The 25,311-nt window shown below is 34.9% G+C and overlaps 1 protein-coding gene across 7 annotated transcripts in view; it reads right to left on the minus strand.

Annotated features, from left to right (window-relative positions):
* Positions 1 to 23,335, minus strand: part of LOC118189374 (cytochrome P450 302a1, mitochondrial-like) — a 63,482-nt gene extending 40,147 nt beyond the window's left edge. The window contains exons 1-6 of one of the 7 annotated variants that reach the window (XM_085820940.1): positions 23,193 to 23,282; positions 13,148 to 13,269; positions 12,941 to 13,065; positions 6,794 to 6,887; positions 2,612 to 2,840; positions 143 to 374 (exon numbers count right to left, since the gene is read on the minus strand). In XM_085820940.1, the coding sequence (XP_085677066.1) occupies positions 143 to 374; positions 2,612 to 2,840; positions 6,794 to 6,835 (503 nt within the window). In that variant the 5' untranslated portion in view covers positions 6,836 to 6,887; positions 12,941 to 13,065; positions 13,148 to 13,269; positions 23,193 to 23,282. Of the gene's footprint in view, positions 1 to 142; positions 375 to 2,611; positions 2,841 to 6,162; positions 6,761 to 6,793; positions 6,888 to 12,940; positions 13,066 to 13,147; positions 13,270 to 22,564; positions 22,784 to 23,192 lie in introns of those variants that run through there. The other 6 variants (XM_085820938.1, XM_085820939.1, XM_085820941.1 and 3 more) reach the window with 6 other exon arrangements.
* Positions 23,336 to 25,311: the final 1,976 nt, after the last annotated feature.

Consider the following 25,311-nt stretch of genomic DNA (forward strand, 5'->3'; position numbering starts at 1 on the left):
TTCTTTTTGCTATTTACACCCAAAATTACATTTTACTTCTAGCTTTACAGTGTCGTTATCAGTAAATACAAGGAAAAATCAATGATCGGAAGCCAGCTATAAGTTTAAAAAAATCTTATTAAAAAAAGCCTAAAATACGTACTCTGAGACCAAACCAGCTGAGCTGTATTTCTCCTTTCGTTGGAGCCTGTAGTGGCTAAGAGCCTCAAAAGGCGGCCTTCTTGGATATTTAACATCCATTTCCAAAAGCTTCTGAATATCATCTGGGTTAAAAAGAAGAACCATGGACTTTCCCAAATCCAATCGCACAATGGGACCATATGATTTGTACAGATCTTCGTATGCGACGTACAGCTTGTCAAGGCTATAAGGACCTAAAACGTTATACCATACCTAAATAACTTTATAATACAATTATGCTTTACAGTTTGTATTATATAATAAACGATTCACATATACAATTTTGCATGCTATTGAGCCTAAGAAGTTTCGAATTTACGTTAAGCATAAAAGTTTCTAATTTACAAAACCCATTATAGTTTATTATCTACAAAAAAGAATATTCACGTAAAACTCCTAATTTTTAATACAGAAAACATTCGTTGCTTGTCGGAATTGCAAACTAATTAAGATTTCAAAAATTGTATAATTATTCCTTGAAATGCAAATTGTGTTTGCAGATTTTTAGAATGATTTCGATAACGAGTTTTAAAAAAAAAAATAAGCAAATATTTTGGAATAAAGATTTCTGGCAAGATCTTATTATTTGAAATGAAAAATATTGTCTGTTATTCTTTAATTTATTCTTCTTTCAAAATGTCGCACGTAAACAAGCTGTGGATTAAAGGATATGGTTTTGGTCTTTCCGGAAAAAATATTTCTATTACATAATACAAAAGCCATTGAAATGCATGGTATTAAAAATTCTAAATACAAAATAACGTAGTGAGACACCTAAGGACAAGAATGTAGTGTTCGGCGTGGTTGTGCGAATGCGTGAGCGCTTTCATATGATGTAAAAGAGAAGCAGTCAGTTGTGTGTTCCGTCGAATTGATGCTGTAGTGCATGTGAGAACAACATGGCATTCACATTGCAAAATTCGACGACTAAAGAACAGCGAGGTGCTATCAGATTTCTGACTGTGGAAGGGTTTAAACCAGCCTGATATTCATCGCCGGATGATGGTCGTATACGGGGGAGTCTGTGTATCCGACAAGTTAGTGAAAAAGTGGAATGCCAGTTTTCGTGAAGGCCTGAGTGATGACTCAAGACCAGGCCATGTAAACACGGTAATCATGGCCGAACTCATGGACGAGGTGAACGACCTGGTGAGAAGTGACATCTTAAAAGGAAGCGCTTCAATTCGGTTGACGAACTGAAGGGTACAATGAGGGACTGTCTTCTATCGCGGCTAGAGGAATTCTGGGAAGAGGGAATCCTTCGGCTCGTGAAACGGTGAGATATTTGTGTTCAGGCCTCTGGTGATTACTTGTGAATAAAGATTTCAATGTATCCATAGTGTTGTTTCGTACCTTTCATTCGAATATCCCTTATGTAATAAAATTCAACATCTATGTTCTTGACCTCTATTTCTAAATTCTGAATGCATTGGCGGGGAAATCAAATTGTTTCAATTATTTCCTACTGTGCGGTATCCTGAATCATATTGATAGATTGGTTCGGGACACCAGAGCTACAAGGTTGCCGACCCCTGGTCAAAAACAAGCTCTCCCCCCCTCCAAGCTAAGGCACAACCAACATTTCCTACAAACAAGAAAAGGTAATAAGTTTTTCTTATTTTCAGACAAAATTTATAAAAGAACCTGCATTTGTCAGTTGATTCTGACACTGTTTGTCAGCAATAGTTGATTGATTACAATCCGTATAGTGTTATGAGTAACATATCATTTGAAATTTCAGTTGTAATTGATGCTGTTAAATTTAGAAACCAACAAGTTTCAGTGCGACATGGAGATGAGTGTTTTTCAGCTGAGCGAAATTTTATGCGTGGGCGTTACATGCATTCTTATGGAAAAGTTGCTGAAGCGTTTAAAACAATCTTCCCGTATGTTCGTGAACCTAGTAATACGGCAATCTTCCACCATGTAAACTGATTTAAAAAAACTCGAAGAACTCACCGTAAGAATCGACCGCCTGTCGCCGCGCTCACCATAAGGATTGGCTGCTTGTCTCTTCTGAGTTCGGACCAAATGGGCGAAGTCAGGAATAAAATGTTGCAGTCACCAACAGAGAGTGTGAGAAAGATGACTACGCAATCAAAAATATTCGCTTTACTTGGAAAAACCCCATCTCCATCTTTCACCAAATAAATATATTTAAAGCTAATAAACAACCTAAAGTTCAAACAACATTCCAAATGCTATATTAGTTGCAGAAATATGGGAATTTAAACCACTGAAAAAAAAATTAGCTATGAATATGCATTTTGTAATTTCCACAATTTTTGAAAGCCTGATGTGCGCAATTTTTTTATCACCCTGTATTTAGTAATATGTCGTCTCTTATTATAACACCTTCTAATGAATTCCTTTCCTGCTATCATAGAAATAATCTCATCTAATACCAAGCCAATTAATTCAATTAACTTACCGAATTTGGTAAATAAATGTAAATGACCAATAACTGGTAATCTTCTGGGTCCCGGAATGGAATTGAAGGGCTTTATTGAAGTTGCATTTGTGTCTGTTAAAGTAGAGCTCCATTTTCTCATTTCGATGAAAATGCAGCTTATATTTTCATGCTTATTGCTTCTACAATTGCGTAAAAGCCGTAACAGCACCATATTCTTTGAATATCTGCTCCTGGGATTAAAAGACACCTGCAATTAGAAATAATACTTTTCAAAATATAATAAAATAACAAATTTTATTCTGCGCCACTTATAAGCGGTAGGTAAAGCACACTTATAAGCTGTTCAGACTGTATATGTCAATAAAAATTTTGTCGTGGAGTATATAAGATTTATTTTCCACGTATTCATATTAGATGTTTCTAAATATGCTATAAAATATTTGCTATTAATCACAGTTTTTCGTTGACTTCATTTGTTGATATTCTTTGTTCACCCTGCTAGACTAGGGGTCAGCAATCGTTTTTACTAGGAAGGCATCGTAGCGATCGTTCGGCGGGCACTGTAGTAGTGAATGAAATGTCTTTCCACATTACAGTTTTTGACATTCTCTACAGTTAAATTGAAAAATAAGCGCACATGTTTTTCTTTATGATAAGTTTAATAGATTTGTTCTTCTATCGCAACATTAAAATGATGTTTCTTCTGTTCCTAATTTCTTTTTCATATGGCGGCTGCAATATTAATATATATATATAATAATAATAAAAATAAGCATATAATTATATCAAAATATAGTTACTTTATGGAGATTGTAAAAGTTATGTTCTAACAATTTACTTTTCATTGCATAAACACTTATAAAACAATGTTGCTATGGAATAATTGTTCATAAATGCTCCTAGCCAACCAAAAAACTTCAAATTGTTGTTGCCGTGGCACAGAAATAATTCGTTGACACACGACAATCAATTGAAATGAAATTATTTTCTTAGCACCAAGCATTGCAAAAGCACCGCTGTCTGTCTTTCCATCATCTTTTAATCCGAAGAGAAGAATGCGTCTCTGCTTAGAACTCGTAATGTGAATTCATGAAATGACAAGTTTATGTATGGCCAGAGGTTATGGTTGTAAAGCGTAGCATGCCGTGGTTGGACAGAGCATACGAGGAATACGAGCAGACGAGAAAATAATTCACTGGCTGCGGAATCAAATGCTTTTTGCAGTCAAAAATGATTCATCTAGTCATGAAATGTTATCTTAATGTCGCTAAGATTCAGTTTTTGTAAAAAGTTTAACTGTACAATTCGTGCAATTGTACAAGTAAATCGTGTTTTAACAAAATGGCGAAGTTAAAATTAGAATTTTTACTAAGATTATATTATTCATTACAATTACGAATATTTGTTGCCCAAATATTTAAAATTTAGACATCTGAACAGCGGGCATTTTAGAAATGCTTCGAGGGCACCACGTTGCTGGACCCCTGTATTAGACTTGTCAGATGACCAAAAACGTTCTCTCTACACCTCGCCGAATATAGCTGTTCGAGATATATTTCCTTCCAAAAATCTAACATAGTTAACTCCCGTGATCCTCTCTTCCTTCTCATTAGTTGACCTACGCCAGTGGTCGGCAAACCGTGGCTCGTGATCCGCATGTGCGTCTGCTATGAATCTATTTCGTGCCGGTAAGTCGACTGTCGGTCGAGTTGATGTACCGCACGCTGGCGCTGACACACTCGAAGTTGAGCGAAAGAGAGCCAGTTACAGCTTGTCACTCAGTGTTTACAGTAGTTAGTGCCTGGCGTGCCGAAAAGTCTCACGCTTGCGGAATATTGAGAAGAATCCAGGAACAAAGATCAGAACAATTGAATTGAGAGGACTTGGGAAAACGATTTACGTACATATAAGTAGCCTAAATTACCCGTAACACAGCTTGTAGTACGTTGCTGACTGGTGTGCCCACTTGTCTCGCTTAATCTGCGGTGCAATCTAAACAATGACTGACTTGGCAGACGCCTGTTTAAGAAGCGCTTTCAGTGCATGTACCTCACCAGCTTGTCCATTTCCATCCATGGCCCCATATACGTAGAGGTAAATTCCTTATTACTGTTCCGATTCATCTTTGTCCTGCATCTTCGTCCTCGCCTTAAATAATCCCGCTTTCTGCTCTCCAATGCGCCTATGAACTTTACATTCCACCTGCGGCTAGTCACGGTTTCGGAAACAATTTTCTATGTTAAATTTGTTCATCACAGTCTGATAGACCACCACATTAAGTTTATAAGCGACCTTATAAGACACCCTGTATTTATTTTCACTGCAATCTACATTGTCCCCTTCATCTTATACTATGCCAGTATTTTACCGCCTTTTATATCCCGCAGGCCTATAAACATAGGTAAGAGAGGTTAAGACTTTTATATAAATGGGAACAGCACATTAAGCATTGCCTAAAATTGATAAACGGAAGTGACACTTTACTTAAAGGTCTGAATAGACTTTCATGAAAATATATATATTGTTACGAATTTGGTATTTAAACAGCTAATGTTAGTAGACTTATAAATTAAATTGTTTTATTTCCCGTGCAGTGCAGCGCGTGACGGATATTACGAGAAAGCTAAGCCGAAAAAGTTAAAAATACAAGAGCACGTGCATTTAACATTTAATAAATAAATAAATATCTCTTTTTGATTTCGAGAAAATTCCAGAAAATTCTCGCGCGCGTTTTAAAATCTTATAAAAAGGAGAAAAACCTCTCAGTTTAGTTATTGACAAATTCACCCATAGCATGCACGAAGCACTCAATAAATCTAAATCAGCCATTCATCCAGAAAAATTCGCTCTTTCTACGTACATTCTTAACAAGATTAAAGAAAAGAACAGGCTTCGAAAAATTTATTATAGAACTTTAGAACCCATCGATAAACGAAATTTCAATCAAGCTAACAGAACAGTTAAAAAACTCATCAACGAATATAAAGACGACAGCTGGAACAACTACGTTACCAGTCTATCACATATTAATTACTCCGTGTGGAAAATTGCTAAAGCTATTAGAAGAAATAAAGATGAAATAAAACCTATTAATTTAAATAATAAAGTTCTAATTAATCCAAAAGATATTGCAAACGCTTTTGCCAAATCATATGAAAACCAATTCACTGTCAATAATTTTGTTAATGCTAATGATTCGGCTGTCATTGATCACGTGACTCAGCAGTTAGAAAGTCTCAAGAATCAGACCAACCCATCTACCACACCCAGAGAGATTACAGAATTAATTTGAAAATTAAAACCAAGAAAAGCTCCCGGTTATGACCAGATTACTAATAAAACCCTGCAAAATTTACCAAGAAAAGCCATCCTGCAATTATATTACATCTTCAATGCTTGCCTGCGTATAGGATTTCTTCCTAGATAATGGAAGCATGCGATAATTATTGTGTAGAGTATCTCACTTTGGAATTCTAAGTTAATGTTGGAAGTGAGGAATCTAAGAACTGATAAGCGAATAATCCCTTGCGTTCGGTGACAAGAAACAACAAAATAGAAAGGTAACTAACCCTTTATTATTTCAAAATGATTTAACAAAACTCTGCCTGGGAGTGTACAAGCAAAGCCCGCACTTGGACTTGAACTTAAAAGACTAAGAATTAAACTAAAACTTAAGATTAACTAAAGAAGTATAGCCGAAGCTATCAAGGTTCAATTAGAGTTGGCCTTATTTTACTACGAAGCTTAGCAAGGGCCTGAGTACGGCCGAGCGTAATAACAGCTTTGAGAGAGAGAGTGGCCAAAAAGGCAGACGCGCGTAAATCAGAAACTCAGATTCTCTCTGACTCAGTAAGTAACTTCGTGGTTTAAATACCGCTCCTCCTCATTAAATATTCAGCAAATTTTAAAACTACGTTCTGGCCGGAAGTAGTAAGTTGAAGTTAAGAATCTGACAGGAAAGGAACTTAAAATTTAACTGTTAATAAAATTAACATAATCCTTACATAGATTCCGACCAGACTTTAAATACTCGAAAAATAAGGTCTCAAAACGACCTTGTTTAAGACTTTAAAGTCTGAAATCTTCCAACTACACTCTTCCAACTTTTAAATTAACTAAATGACTTTAAAGTTTCGTTTTCAGGGCCAACTTTACAACAATTCTAAAAGCTAGAATAAAGCTAGGAAAAATAAAATTTACAATTGATCCTTTCTGGACATATATCCTGACATACATCTTCATGAATGGACACTTTATTCTGTTATAACTATGTCAGGTCTTGATCCTTCCATATCTGGAAAGAAATGTCATTAGTAATACATTTTACGAAGCTTTTCTTTAAATCCTAATTTTACGCTTTTATTTCATCATTTGGCCCTCATGCACTTTCATTCATACTACAGTTTTATTTCACCCACGCTCTCCAGCAAATGTACTGAAATGTACTTAAGGTGTTCTATGTTGTGTTACCGCGAACAAAACTACCGCTACACAACACCTAATTTTGTTAAATTTGACACACCAGACCTTTCAAGACTCCCTGCACGAAAACTCTTTCCTAATGTAGTAAGCGAAAGCTTATATTTTACTTTTAAACGTGTTAACTGGAGAGCCTAACATTAAACACACACACACATATATATATATATTCCAATTCTTCCACAATTCCAATACACAGAGATAAAAATTTGTTTTCATGTCATTTTAACTTTACGATATTTCAACACAAAGATTAAACATTTCTACATGAACATGAACATTTAAATATTTACACATCATTTTTGAATTCATTTTACATCAACAGTCATAGTTGCTTAATTAAAATTTACCAATATTTACACGAAATCTTAACTTTACGTTAACAGATTTTAGTATTCCAATAGTCTTCCGACTTAACTTATTCACAATTTACTTCTCGCAACTTGCGAGTTCTTAACAAAAAGTATTTAACTCTAGTAGCTTCTCACCAAATTACTAACATAAAAATCTATGCTTACGAACATTTACAATCAAACTTTCGCTATCTGCGATTTAACTTTTCTAAACATCTTTAGCAACGTATATGATAACAAGATGATATAATTTGAACTTCAAAGAAAAATAAGCAAAGAAATTTTCACTTATCTTTTTCTGTATTACTGCATTCTGACGTTACAGAACTGTTCAAATGTAGGGAACCTGATGACCTCCAATCTTCTTCTCGAGCTTTGATGTTCCGCTCCGTTTAATTCCTTTTTTCCCTCTTGTCTAGGAATCTCGGACTCTTGCGGGCGGGTTGCGGATTCTGGAATGCCAATTTCCTGTTTTGCTCCGGTGAGGATATCCGTCCTTCAGGGTCTTTGAATCTTCTCTTGGCCCTTCTAACTTGTTGGTCCGGCACGGTTGTGTCTACAGGTCTTTTCTGGCTTTTCGGTCTCCATGCTGGTCCTCCTTGGGTCTCCCTTGTAGTTGTTGATGCTGGAAACTGTGCTTTACGTCTAGTTTTCATTCGTCGTTGAATTTTCTCCTTTCCTGGAACCTTGTCAGTAGGCCTCCCTCTTGTGGTCGATGGTACTTGAGTTTTGCAGAATCCTCGGTTCTGACTCGTTTATCTGTCTGTGCTAACTTCTATTTTGTGCGCTTGTAGCATTTCTGGAATGGGTTTCCCTGGTCGAAGTTTGCTGGCTCTACTTTCTTTTTTGTGTTGGGGGACTCCAGCTGTGTTCTTGAGCTGGCGGGCTTCTCTCCTTACATCCAGGATCCTGTAATAAATCCTGCAATATTTTACAGTGCGGCTGTAATAAGGTTTTAACTGATCGATATTTGCAACCAGTTGTTGGCCATTTTCGGCCTTTAAATAAAACGTGGTTTCTCTTATTCTTTCCACCATGTACGGCCCTTCAAACCTGGGCTCAAACTTCGCAACTCTGTTTTCTGCTGCCGATGATAACGAATATTTCAACTTAAGAACTTTCTGTCCCACTTTATATTCAAATTCCCTTCCATTTCTATCGTAATAAACTTTTTGTTTTTGTCTTGCTATATCAGAGCTTTTAATTGCATATTCGATAATTTTTTGAATGTCTTTTAACTTGAATTCTTCTTGTCTCTGTTGTACAAAGAACAGCTTATCCAAAGGTGTTATGACTTTTCCTAAAAATAACTCCGCGGGGGTCTTCTGCATAGTATCGTGCTTTGCGGTTCTCAAGGCAAAATCTAACTCATTGACACAGCTGCCCCAGCGGTCATGAAAATTTTCACATATCCCCTGATAATTTTTACAATATTCTTATTTACGCGTTCCACTATATTCGACTGCGGTCTATACGGTACCATTTTTAGATGGCGTATGCCAAGTCCTGTGCACAAATTTTTAAATATACTACTAACAAACTGTTTTCCATTATCTGATATTACTTTTAGTGGGGCCCCGTATTTTAATATATATTTATTTAAGAACGAATCTGCGACTACTTTAGCTGAAGCTCGTTTAAGAGGGACTATTTCTACCCATTTTGAAAAATGGTCAATGATTGTTAAAGTATATCTGTTTTTATTTATTTTTGTCCTAGGGTAGTGTCCGAGCAAATCTATGCTAACTATTTCATTTGGAAAAGTGGTCTTTATGTTTTTTAAATACCCGGCCGGGCTGTAATTAACATCGTTTATTAATTGGCCCATATGGCACGACTTAACATACGCTGTAACAACTTTCTGTAACTGCGGAAAATAAACCGCTTCGCGTACCCTCTTTATTGTTTTTAGTATTCCGAAATGTCCGGCAGATGGTAGATCGTGCAACTCCTCTAAGATACTTAAACGTAGACTCGCTGGGATTACTGGTCGGTATTCCTGATTTTCATTCGTTACCTTTGTATAAAATAACAATTTGTCGATTATTTCGTAATGCTGTGCCCTATTGCGAATAGCCGTTAAATCTATATGTTCAAATTTTTCAGAGTCTTCCAGGTATGCGTAAATATCTTTAAATTCCGGGTCCTTTTTCAGTTCTTCGACTGTTTCACGGGACTCAATAACTCTTGAGGTGAACACAGCACACTTGATTGTTTTTCCCTCTTCATCAATTTTTATTCGCGAAAGGGCATCGGCGACCAAGTTTTCTTTTCCTGGTCTCTTCTTTTATGATTAAGTTTTCTTTTATGATTAAGTTGAACTCTTGTAATTTTAAAGTCCACCGTATCAAGTGAGGCGATAATATTTTTCCTGAATACAAGCGACCCACTGCCGCATGATCTGAGTAGACCGTTATCGGTGAACTTAGTAGACACGAAACTTCTGAACTGCTAATAACACAGCGAGCGTTTCTCGCTCAGTAGCGGAATAGTTCCTCTATATAGTATTCAAGGTTTTCGAATAAAAAGCTATAGGTTACCCATTTTGGGAGAGCACCACTCCAACTATGTAATCGGATGCATCCGCTGAAATTTCTAGACCTTGCTGGCCTTCTGGGAATTTAAGGACTGGGGCATTGATTAGGGCATTCTTTAGTTGTTCAAACGCGGTGTTCGCCTCGGCTGTTCACGAAAATCTACTTTTCTTTCTTTTTAGCACTAGAAGAGGCTCAACTATTTTCTCAAAGTCCTTTATGAACATTCTATAATAGGAACATAAGCCCAAAAATGAAGACAATTTCTTAGCCGTATTTGGGGGAGAATAGCATTCAATTGACTTAATTTTTGAATCATCAGTCTCTATTCCCTTATTAGAGATTTTGTATCCGAGGTATCGCAGTTCCTTTGCCGCGAACTTGCATTTATTTTGAAACCGGCCTCGTTAAGTAAGGCAAAAACTTCTTCCAAATGTTTCAAATGTTCCTCTAATGTTTCGCTGGCAACTATGATATCGTCAAGATAAATAATTGTACTTTTACCTAAAACTGGCTTCAAGACTTTTTCCATAGCTTTTTGGAACGTAGCTGGCGCTCCGCTTAAACCAAAGGGCATTCTTGAAAAGGCATAGACGCCTGATTTTGTTATGAATGCGGTCTTCTGGACATCCTCCGGCTTAACGGCGATTTGGAAGTAACCCGAAGTGAGGTCTAGGGTTGTCATGAATTTAGTCGAGCGAATGTTTCTGATTATTTCGTCAATTATTGGTAGGGGATACGTGGGATATTTTGTTATACTGTTCAACTTACGATAATCAACTGCAAACCTATACGCGTCCGGGTGTTCAGGCGGTAGTCCGTTCTTTTCTCTACAAGGGACCACCGGACTTGCGTACGAACTCGTGTTAGGCACGATTATTTTGTTTTCTATCATTTTTTCAATATGCTTCTAGATAATTTTTTCTTTCGTTTTATGATATCTATAGGGCTTCGACCGAACTGGAGGGGCATTCCCAGTGTCTATGGAATGATTAACTACCTGACAAAAACCAGGTTTGTCGTTAAACAAAGAATTAAATTTCCTTACCAGTCCTTCAATCTTTTTTTTCTCTTCGAGCTTCAAATGTTTTCTAAATGCAATTCTGGCATGGAAACTTCATCTTCTTCTACCGGGTGCATGTGCACCTGAAACGTAGAATTCTGAAAATTAAGATTTGCGCCGGATGCGCGTAAAAAATCGACCCCCAATATAACTGACGTGAGTAAATTTTTCAAGACTAAAAAATTAATTTTTAGAACCTCGTTTTTAATCTGAACATGCAGTGCGGTTTTCCCAAACATACGCACTGTTTGCCTTGGGCGGCAATTACTTTCTTTTCCGTAGCTTTAAACAGTCTGTAACGACGAAAAAGCTTTTTAAAAAAATTCTTAGATAGGAATGAATATTGTGCCCCTGTGTCCAAGAGTGCAGTGGTTGGTACATTATTTACCAGAATCTGTACCTCGGGCATAGCTAGATTTTGTACCACCACTGTATTTAAACAAATGTCTGAGGGGTCTTCTTTCCCACTCGGTGACCGTTGCCCCTTCTCGATCACCGGTTTGCGTTTAAATTCTGGTTACCTGCCGCCTCTTTTCGCTGATTTTTATATCCACCGCCCTTAGATTTATCTGCGCTCTTGTTATTGAACTTTTCACTTTTTTCCGGTCTGCCGATACGCCTTGTACTGAACTAGTGGTTTCTTTTGGGAAGTAAATCTTGAGTAATGGCCAAACTGACTTGCATGCGCTTTCTCCGAGTTTCTTCTACTTTGGAATTTCACAGCAAGCTGAAATAGAACTTCTAATGTTTGCGGATTACGCACTTCGAGGAAATCTTGCGCTGATGGTTGAAGACGCGGTAGAATTAGTTCGATAATTTCTTTATCGGGCTTTTCCCCGTATAATAGATTAAAAATATGAACTTTTCTTAAAATGAACTCCGTCAAATCCTCGAAACCGCCTTGGTATTTACTATACAATTCTAATTCAAGCTTCGCACGATCTTTAAGAACTTTAAATGCTTTTAGTAACGCAGACTTGAAATTTTTCCAGTTATATGATTTAGATCCTGGGTCCCCCAACAAGTTGTCTTGAAGAAACCTGGGAAAACTTTCGTATACTCTTCTGCCAGCTAAGGGCTTGACCTTTTAAGGCTGTAGTAACTATAATCACCTTTTGTAGCTGATAAAGGGCGTAAGGTGAAATGTAGGTCCGATTGCTCCAAAAATGTCAGGACTGAGCCCTTGCCGTCAAAAGTTGCTATTGGTTTCATAGATGCATGCAACGTTTCCACGAGGAATCCAAACCCTTCTACTGAATTCGTGGATGTTGTAGAGCCCTGAAAGGTCGGAGGGGTCAACGTAAACTTCCCGGATTCTAACGACATGGTCCGTTACGAAAACTTTTCGGGCGCTAAATGTAGAGTACCTCACTTTGGAATTATAAGTTAATGTTGGAAGTGAGGAATCTAAGAACTGATAAGCGAATAATCGCTTGCGTTCGGTGACAAGAAACAACAAGATAGAAGGGTAACTAACCCTTTATTATTCCAAAAAGATTTAACAAAACTCCGCCTGGGAGTGTACAAGCAAAGCCCGCACTTGGACTTGAACTTAAAAGACTAAGAATTAAACTAAAACTTAAGATTAACTAAAGAAGTATAGCCGAAGCTATCAAGGTTCAATTAGAGTTGGCCTTATTTTACTACGAAGCTTAGCAAGGGCCTGAGTACGGCCGAGCGTAATAACAGCTTTGAGAGAGAGAGTGGCCAAAAAGGCAGACGCGCGTAAATCAGAAACTCTGATTCTCTCTGACTCAGTAAGTAACTTCGTGGTTTAAATACCGCTCCTCCTCATTAAATATTCAGCAAATTCCAAAACTACGTTCTGGCCTGAAGTAGTAAGTTGAAGTTAAGAATTTGACAGGAAAGGAACTTTAACTTAAAATTTAACTGTTAATAAAATTAACATAATCCTTACAACTGTCTTGAAGAAACCTGGGAAAAATGGATCTTCAACTTCAGATTACAGCTCCATCAGTTTACTTTCAGGTGTCGGCAAGTTGTTTGAAAGATTAGTCATCAATTCCAAAACTATGTTCTGTCCTGAAGTAGTAAGTTGAAGTTAAGAATTTGACAGGAAAGGAACTTAAAATTTAACTGTTAATAAAATTAACATAATCCTTACGATTGTCTTGAAGAAACCTTGGAAAAATGGATCTTCAACTTCAGATTACAGCTCCATCAGTTTACCTTCAGATGTTAGCAAGTTGTTTGAAAGATTAGTCGTCAATAGGCTCACTAAATTCCCTGAAGACAATAATATTATTAAGGAACATTAATTTGGATTTAGGCATGCATTTAGCACCATCCAACAATTTACAAGAATTACTGAAATCATCGGTGAAGCCTTTAACAAAAAAGAAACGGTTGCTGGCATCTTCACTGACATCGAAAAAGCGTTTGATAAGGTTTGACACCCAGGCCTACTTATCAAACTTATCGGAAACAAATTTTTACCTTGGATAAATCCTCCTAATTTCAAGTTTTTTGGAAAACAGAACTTTTCAAGTTAGTATTAAGAACGAGCTATCTAATATCAGTGTAATGAAAGCAAGCGTCCCTCAGGGCTCGAATTTTTCACCTTTTCAAAAGAAAATGACATCTACATAAATGATCTTCCCAGCCACAAAGATGCCATTATCGCCTGCTATGCAGACGATACTGTAATTCTCAGCAAATTCGTCAATCCGCAAAGAGCCATCCAAAACCTCCAAAATGCAATAGACTATATCTTCCCATGGTTTAACGTTTGAAAAATTAAAATCAATGAAAGCAAATCCTTACAATATATTTCCAAAAGAACCCTTCCAGAAGACATCTCAACAATATCACAATTAATAATATCTCCATCCGAAATGAAAAATGTGTTAAATATTTAGGCGTTTATCTCGATCAAAAACTAACCTTCAAAAACCATATCGAAAATACATATAAAAAAGCCAACCAAGCAATAGGCAGTATCCATGCACTCATAGGGAGAAATTCTAAACTTAAGTCTCGCTATAAAAAGAGTTATTTATCTACAAGCTATCCGCCCGATTTTACTGTATGCTTCCCTAACATGGGCTGCAACTGCAAGAACTCACTGCGAAAAAATACAAAGAATTCAAAACAAGGCCATCCGAATAATTACAAATGCGCCTTGGTTCGTACAAAATAACGCTTTTCACAATGACTAAAAAATTAAACCCACGGATTCTGAAATTCTAAAAGCTTCTCATAACTTTTTTATGAAATGTGTTATATCGTCAAAAAACTAGGAAATTATGATTTCACAATTGAACAACGCCACAAGAGGCCCCGCACTATTCACTATAATAGTCGGTGGTAATGCATACATTCTCGTTTTCTTCTTATTTAGCCAAGATTTTACTTCATTTTCTTTACTTATCAAATTACAAAGCGCTATGGACTTTGTTCCTGCCAAAGCAGGTAGACTGTGTGTAAATTGTTTTTACTCTTGTGAAACGTTTCAATGTACTGCAAATTGTGTTTTTCATCATTTTACTTTCCAGTTATTGCTTATCAGAAGAATAATTTTTATGAAATTTTAAAAATGCCTTACGATACATCCTGCAAGAGATGGCGCCACCACTGCTCCAGTCAGCTAAAATGCTTCTCATTCCTACTAATAGATGGCGGCACACGAGCGACTCATTTGTTGAAAATTTACTTATTCTAAGGACGGCGGCACAGGAGCCTCCGTCGCTAGTAATCTCTGAGTTCTAGCACATCTTGTGCACAAGTACTTGCATATTATTGGATACAACTTACTCGATTCAAGCATTTACAAGTCAAGTATAATATATTGGTAAAGGCCGTTAATGGTCCATTGCCTCTTACTAAGTGATAAGACATAGACATAGATATATCAATTTAGTTAGTTAGTTAGTTTTTTGTTGTTTTAAGAGCTTGTTTAGAAAACTGCTCTTGTTGACTGTAGCGAATTCGCAGATTAGCTTTCTCTAGCTGTTTTGAATTAAGTTTTCTTGAACGTTTGAGTAGTTAAAAGATAACTACTGTGAAATATATTGTAATATTGCACGAATATCTGAGGAAATTTTAAGAATTTTGTTTTATTTATTTGTGATAATAATAAATTTAATTCATTTTTTCAGCGGACTTGTGCATTCAGTTCATAACGAACCCGTACGAACGCAACAATATATATACATATTATGTGATAATTCAAAAACTTTCCAAATTTAGTATTGAAAATAGATATAGAATTGAGAACAATATATCACGTTTATAAGCATCAGAGCTTAAACTGCGCCGCGGTCCAGTGGAGCCAGGCTCTGGTACTTCTCAGTTTTTGAGATAAATCATAATTTTAGCCGAAGCCCCAAGTAAAAGGGCTCCGGCACTTCTTTTACGTAAGTTACCACAATTTCAGCAGAAAAATTTTTTTTAATAATACACATGCCTTAAATATCGATTCTAATGTTTGACAGAAGGCCTATCTTTCCCTCGAACACAAACCTTGGATAGAGGTTGAGGCTTTTGAAGGATGAAAAGCCAACATCCACATGCCAAAAGCTCATTCTCCAGGAAGTGCCATGAATTTAGGAGAGAGGGTTAACTTTTCGTTCTTGAAAAGGCTAAAAGGCATCGTCCTGGTCATGTACGTGTCACTCTTGTAACTTCCTACTGTACACTTTTTGAACAATATAACCAAACATGGGGGAAGCTACTGTCACTTGTATAGAGGAGTCTTAACGTTTATTCTCCCGTTGTTATCGCATCATATTCAGATATAATTTCTGCTTGACGGCAAGAATTATATGGACAGGACACGACCAGAAAATCTTGGACTCTTCCCTCTTTATTTTCAAAGCTACACTTTTCCGTTAAAATTGCCTGTTTCTAGAATTCTCGCTATTCTTCTTTTTGTGACGCTGTAATCGTTTATCGTTTTTCATTAGCGTGCTGAAAAAAAAAAAAAAAAAAAAAAGGCTTTTGTATCTATTATCCCTTGAAACAGTACATTATATGCATAATCAGGCCTTAAATTCAAACGGAGATCGGCTGAAGTTACTTAGCTTTCGAGTGGAATTTTAATTTCAGTTGGAGCCCAAAATAAGACGAGGTTTAAGCGCAATATTTTTTTTATTTAACCATTTATAATTAATTTAAATATGTATTAAATTTCTATTTATGTCTTTACATTTCTTTTAATTTTAATTCAATTACTTAATTATTTTAATTTTTACTTATTTTATTTATTGTTTCCTTCTTTCGCGACAGTCTTCCATAGGGCTTCGACACTTCTATTAGTTTTATTAATTAAGCTATAAGCATTAAACGTATTCTTCGATCTGGATTAAATGCAAGAGAATAAGCTCATTATGAAGCAATTAAATGCAAATTAACCTCATCTTCAATTTTGTGGTCGTTTCATTTTTGTGCCCAAAAGCTTTTCAAATGAAAGGATGCTGCCACCAGATGTTATCGTAATTTATTACTTTAAAGGAAATAATATAGCCAATATTAAAAATGTATGGCAACAATTAGCACTGTATTTAGAATTCTGAAGATATGCCGATTTGAAAGATTTTTGTAATTTTGGTTTTGAATTTTATGTAGCGCAAATGCGAAGAAGGTGATGTTCAATAAACAAAGCTAAAATGAAAATAAAAAAGTTGATTATTTTATTATGAAAACTAACACTCATATCCTTAACTGAGAAAAGACTGGAAAAGAAATGTTGTGACAATACTTAACACTATAGCGGGTATGCTGCTTTTAAAAATTGTATGATCGTGTTAAATCACGGATTTATGAATCCGAAACACTGTATGACCAGAGAATATACTACGATCGATGCAATATTTTCAAATCAAACCATGAGAACGGATGTTACCATAAGTATGCATAGTTATCATTGTCTATTGTATGGGAATGAAAATAACAAAAAAATGAGCAGTGTAACATTGCACCATAACGGAACCATAACCGGTTAACAAACGATCAACCGGAAGTGATAGTAGCACGCTATTTTTCCAGTTCCATGTCTTAACATGGAATTGACGAGATGTCACGTCAGATTTTTTCTTATATTGTTGTGATACATGAGGCTTTGGGGTTTTCCCGAATTTATTATTTGTCGAAATATCAATGAATTCCCTTTAAAGTGTGTGATCTGATTGAGTTTCAAAGTATATCATTTGAACTGATGAAGTCAGAATTTGTTACTATTATTTAGTGACATATAATTTTTCTTGGACACCGAAGTTCCTGGTTTCGAATCCCGGTACCTTTGGGAGGCAACGGTAGCCCACCTGTTAGGTGCCTCCGTAATAAGGTGACCACCGCTTCCGGCCTTAGTAGTGGTCAAACAACGGCTACAGCCCACTATTTGGGGGAAATAAGAATAATTTCCCTTTAAACATTCATTTCTCTTTTAAATTTTCAGAAATCAGATTTTTTTTGTTAAATATTCTCTTGCGAAAGTCTGTTAATTTCAGATGCCTATCTCGAAACAAAATGCATACCATACGGTATGTATTTATATCACCAAAAAATGCAGCATAGTTTAAAAATTAAAAATATAATCCATTGTTTCTTTAATTCTTAGAAAAGTGAACTCTTGCATTACAGGACATAGTTTCAATGGCATTTTAGAAGCTCAGAAGCAAGTAACAAAAGAATGAAATAACATTTCAACAGCTGGCATTTGTGAAAGCATTCTGAATTTCTGTAAACATAACAAGAGACATATAGCATTAGACTAAATGCGTGTTGAAGCAGTGCCGGATTTACGTATCAGCTGCACAAGCTATAGCTTAGGGCCCCTACTTTCTTGAGGTCTCCCCCAAAACTTGTGCCATATCCCATATAAAAAAAAATTCGACTATATCATAAGGATATATCATAAGGATATTCGACTATATCATAAGGATATAGGGACATAAGGGTCCCTATATCTCATATAGCTTATCATCTTGTCAAATCTAAATCCGATCCTGTGTAGAAGGCTAAATGGCAATAAAGCTATTTCTTTCGAAGAATTGCCGCCCAACCGGTATAGCTGTTAGCATCGCTAAGTGCTGTGCCAAAAGGTCCGGGTTCGAATTCCAGAGAAGGTGTGGATATCTGTAAATTTATAAAGTTCGTGCGGCATGCGGGCACTCTAAATATGCGGCGAACCGAAACTCCTCACGAGAGGTTGCTGGTAGAGGAAGGGGGGTCGGAGACCCATGGATCCATCCCCCCCAGAGTGCTCTTCATCAAAATTAGGGGAGGGAACTGAGCTAAATCACACTTAATAAGGTGCCCAAGGCTGTTGGCAAAGGCAAGCCTATCTTGCGCTCCTTGCCACGAAGCATTTCGTGGGCTTGGGCTGACTATAGGTCAGACAAGTGAGCATTAGACAACAACAGCTTTCGAAGAATTACCAAGTCAATCTTAAAATACTGTGGGTGCATTCTGTTGATTTATGCGTTCTCACTTAAATTTAGAAGCTGAAATGCTACCACATTTACATATTTTGAAAACGTGTGGCAAATAAAGTTAGCAGTTATCCTTCAAAGGTTTTGCTGTAAAGTAAGTAGCCCTTTGCTTCTTATAAAACGCAATTATTAAAAGTATATCATGAGTTATATATTTTTAGATAAAAAAGTGCTTTTGACAAGATAAGGCAAAAAAAAAAAAAAAAAAAAGAAAACAACATGTATTAGAATATGACACAGTGGAAGCACTTTTTTAAAGAAAGTTCTTTAAAACCTAGATATCTGGAATTTCGATATTCCTGACCCGTTTTCCACTTTTTTTTTTTTTTTTTTTTTTAAGTGCTTCGATTAAAAAAAAAAAATAAATAAATAAAGTACCGCGAGTGACGGCGGTTAATGGATAATCAAGGTCACAATGAGAAACGTGCTATCGAAAAACCTTTCAAAGGGGATTTTGCGCATTTTTCATTACTCTTTTTAAATTAAGAAAACAAATACAAACTCCTCGTGTTCCACGGAGTATTCCACGAGGCTTAGAGGTCTAAGTAAATAACTCATAATACAAGGCGATGCAATTCAACAATAGGAAAACATGATATCAAGATCTAGAGAAAGCAAAGAAAAACTATTACAAATACTATTATGATAAAAATACTAAAATATGCCATGAATAATTATACTATGTTAATACTCATATAAAAGAAAAAAAACCAACTTAATAATAATAATAATAATATCTGAAAGCTTTCAGATTTTACCTTACGCCCTTTTTTTTAAAATTTGCGTTACCTTTTTGTTAAATATTATGTTCTTTGCACTTAATAATAAACCATAAAATTCAATTCAACAGCAATATCGTAAAATAATTTTTAAATGAGCATATATTTAGAATTTCCGATACACAGTCTCTCGCGCCGGAATTTTTTTTTTTTTTTATTTTTATTTTTTTATTTTTCGTATAGTTTTGCCATTGCTCGCTTTGAAATCGTTGAGTTGGTTAATCAAAAATTCGTTGAAGTGTTACAAAATATGAAATCGATAATAAAACAAATTTCAAGTTAGAGCTTCCAGATGCCCATATTCGGTGGAAGATTACGTTATTCAAAATTTGATGGCTTTAGGTACCGTTGTTTTACCACAATGCGAGAAACATACATACATTTACGCAGATTCTTCATTATTTAATTTTTTTAACTGTAACAGAGGGCGATAATATTTGGTGGCAACAATTTGAAAAATGAACCGACATTTATAGTGGATCAATGCAAAATGCCAAAACGAAATTAATAGCTCTTGTGGGCTAACAATAATAATAAAAAATAAATAATACTTAAAAACCATACTGATACTAAAGGAAAAAATAAATCAACAATACAATACATCAGTACATAACGTAATCATACACAGACAATATGGAATTAAAACAATAACACATAAAAGATTAAAATCCAATCATGTAAATAATCATACTAAAAATTCAAACAACGAATAAAGTCTCACCCTTTTGTTACAATCTTGCAAACAGAAATTAAATTTAAGCGCAAGAACGTTACAAGTGAATTAACTTTTTTAAAATGTTACCTTTTGCACATGATATTTAATTCAAAACATGGGTGGCTTCGTCTTTTATACTTCTCATCAAAGTCCCGTAAGAACAAAAACAAATAATATTGTGCATGGAGGGGGGGAGGAACTTATTTCAACAGTGAACTTAATTTTCCTATTCCAGAGAGTAAAGAGACAAACTAAATGACCATTTTTTTAAAGATTTAAACATTTTTTAAATGTTTTCACCTTAGATACAATTTTAGCATTCACATCATATGCCAACGAAGCGCCACCTTTTCTTGGATGCACATACTGTGCACGGATGCCATTTTGAAATGGTCGTTACAATGTTTCCTCTTTTCAATTATTATTTTTTTTTTTCAAGTTGCTTCAAAACTATTTAAATTGTGTTAAACCTTTATTTATGCATTGCTATAATTTTACATTTCAAAAATTTTTCCGATAATTAAATATCACTTACGAAACGCAAATAAATTTATAGAAAAATACAGAAAGTTAAAAAAAATTAACTAAAGTTCTATGTTACATTATTTTCGTGTTCTTCTCTTAAATATCTTTTTAACAAAATAATACATTTTTTAAAAGTTAATAAAAAGGAAAAGCATATGTTTTTCAAAATATAAATAAAAATTTCTTCTCTCCCCTTCATCTGAGGTGCTTCCCATCTGAGGCAGGGGATATTTTTAGGCTAGTTTGATAGTTTTCTTTTATATTTTCTTTTAGTTTTTTTTTTCAATTATCCGGATTTCAGTTATATTTTTTCTATAGTATACAATTCTAAATATCCAAATAGATGGTAATAATAATAATAATAAAAGGTAGAATAACTGACATTAAAGATTCGCGAATTTTAAATCAAGGACAAAGGTTGACTTCAGTAAGCAGCTCCAATAAATGAGTCAAATACTTATGAAGCCTGTTCGCCCAATATAAAGAATATCTGTCATCATCCCTTTCTTAGATTCTCAAGAACAAATTCTGACATTAAATTTTACAGCTTATGCAACAAAACGTAAAGTATAATCAGATAGTATTTCAGTCTTTTAATGAAGTATGGCTATTACAGTTTTAGAAAATTTTCAACATTAATTGCGAGAATAAGAAAATATCTATGTTTATATAAATTCAACATTTCAAAACCATGATTTATTTACTATTTTCTATGTATTTAAATTAATATCAAAATTATGCCGTCATTAAAAGTTAAATCGTCTGCAGTAATTTCTGTCTTTGTAGTTAAATAAGCGGAACTCGTTTTTGTCCTTAATGGATTAGAGTCCTCTATAATCCTGCGAAATTTGAGCTAAATGGGTGAATCAAACGTCATGTGCTTCCCCTCGTGAAGTTTATAAATCAGTAAGGAAGAAATGTTGATGTCAAAGAGAAGGATGACAGCACAGATGAAATCAAATGAAACAAAATCACAATAAAACAAACAAAAGAAAAAAAAAAAAAATTCACAATGGAACAAACAAACAAACAAACAAAAAAAAAAAAAAAAAAAAAAAAAAGATAATTGCAGACTAGCAAATCATTTTACAGTAAGGGTTGTTTAATTGGTTAAAATCAGCGTTTCTCAAAGTTTATTTTCAAGTAGGGACCACTTTTATAAATTAGAATGTTCTACGTACTACCTTACTCTTGTCCCTTTCAAAACCGATTTTGTAGCATAGTTAGTGCCAGTATACTTATATTTTAAAAATATAATTCATTAACATTCGTTCAATTTTATACTGATATTAAATAATTAAGTTAATAAAAGAAAATTTATATTTTTTATTTTCAACGCTATTAGATTTGATATAATCTTCATCTCATTAACTAAAAATTAAATAAACGTTGGAAGCTTATATTAAAGAGACGAATGAATCGCCGATTGTTGCATAGCTGTTCTATATGCGGATGTAGGCTGGTAAGGAACACCACAGTCCTTTAAGGTCCGTCTTTTGCTGCCAAGATCACAGTGGGAAATCCGTTAAATAGAGTATTCGGCAATAGTTTTTTATAGTTTCAGTGTTCGAAGAAGAAGTAACAGATGATTGCCACTGTATTTCCAACTTCTGAGATTTTCAACTACGCAAAATTACCCATTTTAAGAATTACACCACCGAGTAGCGCTTTCTGAGAGAAACTGGTTCATTTCTGTTACACCCTCGGAAATCCGTGAAAAACCTATACAGCGAGCGCTATGCAGGAAACCAATGCAGGATCAATTACTAGCGTTTATTCTTATTCGCTTTACTTCTGATGAGCACATTAGTGTGTGTGACATATAGCACATTTATCGATGAGCACATGTACTATATGGTATTTCTCCCGCCTTCTTAGCATACCTCCGTAGTGTAGTGGTCAGTCCGCTCGGCGCGTATTCGAGAGGCCCGTGGTTCGAGTCCCGGCGAAGGCGTTGCTCATTTTTCCTCTCTCCTGCTTTCAAAAAATACATAATGTCTCTACACTACAATTGGATAGATGAATGCTGTTATATAGAGGGGAGAAGGGAGGAGTACTCATAAAACTTTTACCGAATTTTCCAGAGGGAATCGCGAATGAATTCAAATTCCAGAGCGAATTTCTCTATATTTCCCATGAATTTCTATACACTATGGCTGTTTTCTGTGAAAACAGGAAACTTCGGCGCATCAGAAGCAGAGCGGTCAATACAGCTTTCATCAGAAAGTCCTCTCCAAAGGCATTCCTCTTAGATTAGCCTTGTGTGCTTTGCTGTAATCTGCTTTCAGTAACTAACAATCAAAGCAAAGGCAAAAATTATATGTTTATCTCAACAGATCTGCTATTATAATATTATATATAATTACTAACTGCTTAAATTTAATAAAATTACATTTATTAGTTCAACACTTTATTTGATTGTTTACAATTATATTTTACTTAATTAATTATATTGTCTAAATAGAAAATAATTGTAATACTTAATAAATACACGTGGATTATTAAAATAAAACCTGTCAGGTGCCTAGCGAGCGACGGTGTTTCTTCAGTTACATACAACCAATGAATCTCAGAATTTGCATGAGGAGTTATATTATTTCATAAGCAATCAATTTTGTTTAAATTTTACTGAAAACTTTCCATTAAAAAATGAACAAATATAATAAAGAAGTTTTAAAAAATTAAAAAAAGTTTTCATACTCTGAAGTGTCCGAAATTGCAACGAAGGAGCTAAGACGCGATCTCTTTCCAGTGCAGAATTAAAAATGAAAACTGCTTTCCCTCCGGTATCATCGTCCACAAACGAGTTCCCAACAGTTTCGGACTTTATCAGATGTTTTCAGTCGTGTCAAGGTCAATACGGAGAGAGCGGGACTACGCTAGTTGAAAGTAAAGCAGAGGATGGTGTTACCAGAGTCAGCCTATTTATTACGTAAAAAGGGAACATTACCAAAGGGGGAGGAGGGTTGACAGGAAAATGAAACTTTATTCTGGAATATGGCTTTTTAAACTTCAAAAACATGTGTCCTGAACAAGTCTCTCAAACCACTTCACTTTTTCCTGAGCAAATATTTTCGCCGCCCTTGATATACGTACGTATAAATTAGGAACACAAATCACTTTCCAGTGCAGGATAATAAATTTGCTGATAATAAATCGAGAAGAAATTTTTTTCGGAATTTCCGTTTTTTGGTATACATACAGTAACTATAATTTTATTATGTATTTATTTGTTTATTTATTTATTTTTAAATTTAGAAAGCAAATACAAAACTCCTCGTGTTCGATGAAGTATTCCACGATGCTTAGAGATGTAAGTAAATAACTTATAATACAAAGAAATACAATTCAACAATAAAAACATAATATCTAAGTCTGGAGAGAGCACAGAAAATATAAAATACAAGTACTATTGTAATAAAAATACTAAAATATACCATGAATAACCATAAACTCTGTTGATACTGCTATAAAAGCAAATAAAAAATAAAAAAAAGAAAATAAGAAAATACAATAATAACAAAAATGAAATAATACTTAAAAATAATACTCAAGCAAAGGAAGAATGATACACCAACAATACAATAATCAATACATAGACAATACGCAAAATAATACAATGACACATAAAAGATTAAAATCCGATGATATGAATAATAATGCTGAAAGTTCAAAGAACAAATATAGTCACACAAGACTGCAAAGACATCGGAGCTCCTAGCAAGATTATAGGAAACAGGAGACCAACAAAAAGAGAGCTTCCTTAAACTCACTTTAAATGCACTTCTGGCAGTCGCATGCAACCTACAATGCAATAAAATATGCTCCACATCTTCCACAGCATCGCCGCAAGCAAAAAGTCCACAAGTAACAACACTGAAACGAACTAAATTCAACACAAAATTCCCATGACCGGTCAAAATCTGAGTGTGTAATCCGGTTTATAAACAAATCTAACTGCAAGATGTAGAACTCCTTCAAAGTTTCTCAGAGTTGACAGATTTTTGAGTTTTATAAACGTTAGTGCTGAAAATATCATTTCGCATAAATGCATACTATGAAATGTTTTAGAAGAGTGCTAGAGGTCATTTCGGTAAGCACAGAAAATTATACCCTCATTTCCACCGAAAATTCGTTTAACGATGTTTTGCAAAATTCAGGTTTTAAACCAGTGTTCCTCACTAATTCGGCAAATTCCACTTGAAAGTTCAGTAATAAATTAGTGACATTAATAATTTCAATTGCTTATGATTTATAACCCAACTTTATTTTCAACATCAAATTTGAAGGAAAATATTTTTGAAGATATATCTCCCGGCGCTTCAAATCATCAGTTATACAATTAGAATAAAATCTGTGGAAAGGTTTTTTTTTTTTTTTTTTTTCCCTATTTTAAAAGCATCTACAGCTATAAATAGTTCTAAAAATCCATTTTTTCCTCTATGTGTCCATGTGTTCAGATTTTTTTAAATATTTCAGTTTTACATTTTAACATTAAAATTATTTTCTTAAAGTGATATGTTTAAATCACTCAGATTTTCAAAAATATCTAAAAAATAATAGTTTCGAAAATTGTAATTCATTGTGAAAAATTCGACAGAATCGATTTTCTGCTTCATAAAAATATAACTTCATATTTAAATCGTAATAGTATGTATAAACTTCGTCTTCTCTTGATGCTTGAAGCAGGCGGGAATGTACTTCTGCACGTAACCAGACACAATAAGAGGAATAGTGCGAGACATCAAAACTTCACCAAATGGTCTCACAGATATTGTCCCATCGCACCAACTGCACAGCTCCGTCCCAATTGTGATGG

This window comes from Stegodyphus dumicola, chromosome 7 (genome assembly GCF_044657685.1).
Source record: "Stegodyphus dumicola isolate Sdum_Otavi_A_Nest chromosome 7, ASM4465768v1".
NCBI lineage: Eukaryota > Metazoa > Arthropoda > Arachnida > Araneae > Eresidae > Stegodyphus > Stegodyphus dumicola.